The 1,395-nt window shown below is 59.9% G+C and overlaps 1 protein-coding gene across 1 annotated transcript in view; it reads left to right on the top strand.

Moving 5' to 3' along the window:
• Positions 1 to 595: 595 nt before the first annotated feature.
• LOC104536948 (histone H2A.V-like) overlaps positions 596 to 1,395 on the top strand; it is a gene marked incomplete at its 5' end in the record, with an annotated part of 1,123 nt that continues 323 nt past the window's right edge. The window contains 3 exons of the mRNA XM_010179695.1: positions 596 to 691; positions 1,118 to 1,231; positions 1,325 to 1,392. Coding sequence (XP_010177997.1) covers positions 596 to 691; positions 1,118 to 1,231; positions 1,325 to 1,392 — 278 coding nt within the window. The remainder of the gene's footprint in view (positions 692 to 1,117; positions 1,232 to 1,324; positions 1,393 to 1,395) is intronic.

Raw genomic sequence — 1,395 nt, 5'->3', positions numbered from 1 at the left:
TTTAGGGCTCCCCTTTCCCACTGCAGGGGCCGTTTGGGGGCTTCCCTGCTCATCCTGGGCCGGGAGCATCCATGTGGGGGGTGTTTTGCTGCCATTTCTGAAATGGGCTTGGGCTGGGGTTGGTGACGCGGTGGCTCACACAGGAGGGTGCAGGCTCTTCCCGAGGGCCCTGCTGCTGTCGCCTTCATTAGCAGCGGCTCTCGTTAGCCGTCGGTGACATCGCGGTGTCTTTGGGTGTCCCTTGAATCGATCGATTTCCTTAAGGCGTAAACCAGCACCCGGCTCTGCCTCGTTTCTCAGCGGCTTCCAAATTCCCGCGCTTTGGGACTTTGAACACCACAATTTGCACCAAATTCGTCATTTCTGGGGCTGTGAAAAAAACCGGGGCTCTCTGGGCTGCTTTCCCCCGTTTGGTGTTGGCTGAAAGTCGTGGCCCTAGTGACGGCAGGAAGTGAGAGAGGACGCCGTGTCCCCCGAGTTCACCCCATCTCGGGTCCTGTGGGAGCCTGCAGGTTCCCCGCAGCGGCACAGAGCGCCTCTGCCTGCGGATCATAGCCCGGCCGGTGTCTCTGGATTAATTGAGGTTCATTAACAGCGCGTTTGTCTCTCGCAGGCTGGCGGCAAGGCGGGAAAGGACAGCGGGAAGGCCAAGGCGAAGGCGGTGTCGCGCTCACAGAGGGCCGGGCTGCAGGTAAGGCCCGGCGGCGAAAAACGCCCATTTCTGAGGAGAGCTTCGGTGAAACGGCCGCTTCGGGGGGGCGGGTTACACCGACACCCCTCTTTTTGGGGTGAAAACTGAATACGTTGTGATTGGTGGTGGTGGTACAGAGCGAGGAGGACCCGGCGCTGGCAGGGGCTGTGTCCTGCCTTGGGCAGGATCCCGGCTGATTGATCAATAATAATAAATGAATATTAATCTGGGAGATAAATTTGGGTAAATCATTGCCGTTGTTTCCTAAGCAGAAACCCAGTGGGGAGGTTCAGTGCCTCCCCTCGTTAAAGCTCACCTTAACAAAACCACGCAGGGAGGGGAGGCCCTGGGGGCCCCAGTCGAGGTAATTTAGCAGGTGCACAGGGGCTGTGGGTCCTAACGAGCTGCCCGTCCCTCCCACCCCAGTTCCCCGTGGGCCGCATCCACAGACACTTGAAGACTCGCACCACCAGCCACGGGCGAGTGGGCGCCACGGCCGCCGTCTACAGCGCCGCCATCCTCGAGTACCTCACGGCCGAGGTAGGACCCTGCCCTCCTCCCCTGCCAATGCCCGAATTCCTCGTCCTCGGGATCCCCGGTGATGTTTTTGACCCCGGTTTTTTTTTTCGGCAGGTGCTGGAGCTGGCAGGGAATGCTTCGAAGGACCTGAAGGTGAAGCGGATCACTCCCCGTCACTTGCAGCT

Source organism: Mesitornis unicolor, unplaced genomic scaffold, assembly GCF_000695765.1.
Source record: "Mesitornis unicolor isolate BGI_N332 unplaced genomic scaffold, ASM69576v1 scaffold36222, whole genome shotgun sequence".
Classification (NCBI taxonomy): Eukaryota; Metazoa; Chordata; class Aves; order Mesitornithiformes; family Mesitornithidae; genus Mesitornis; species Mesitornis unicolor.
The sequence above is the reverse complement of the archived record's forward strand: the minus strand, read 5'-3'. Positions and strand labels throughout refer to the sequence as shown.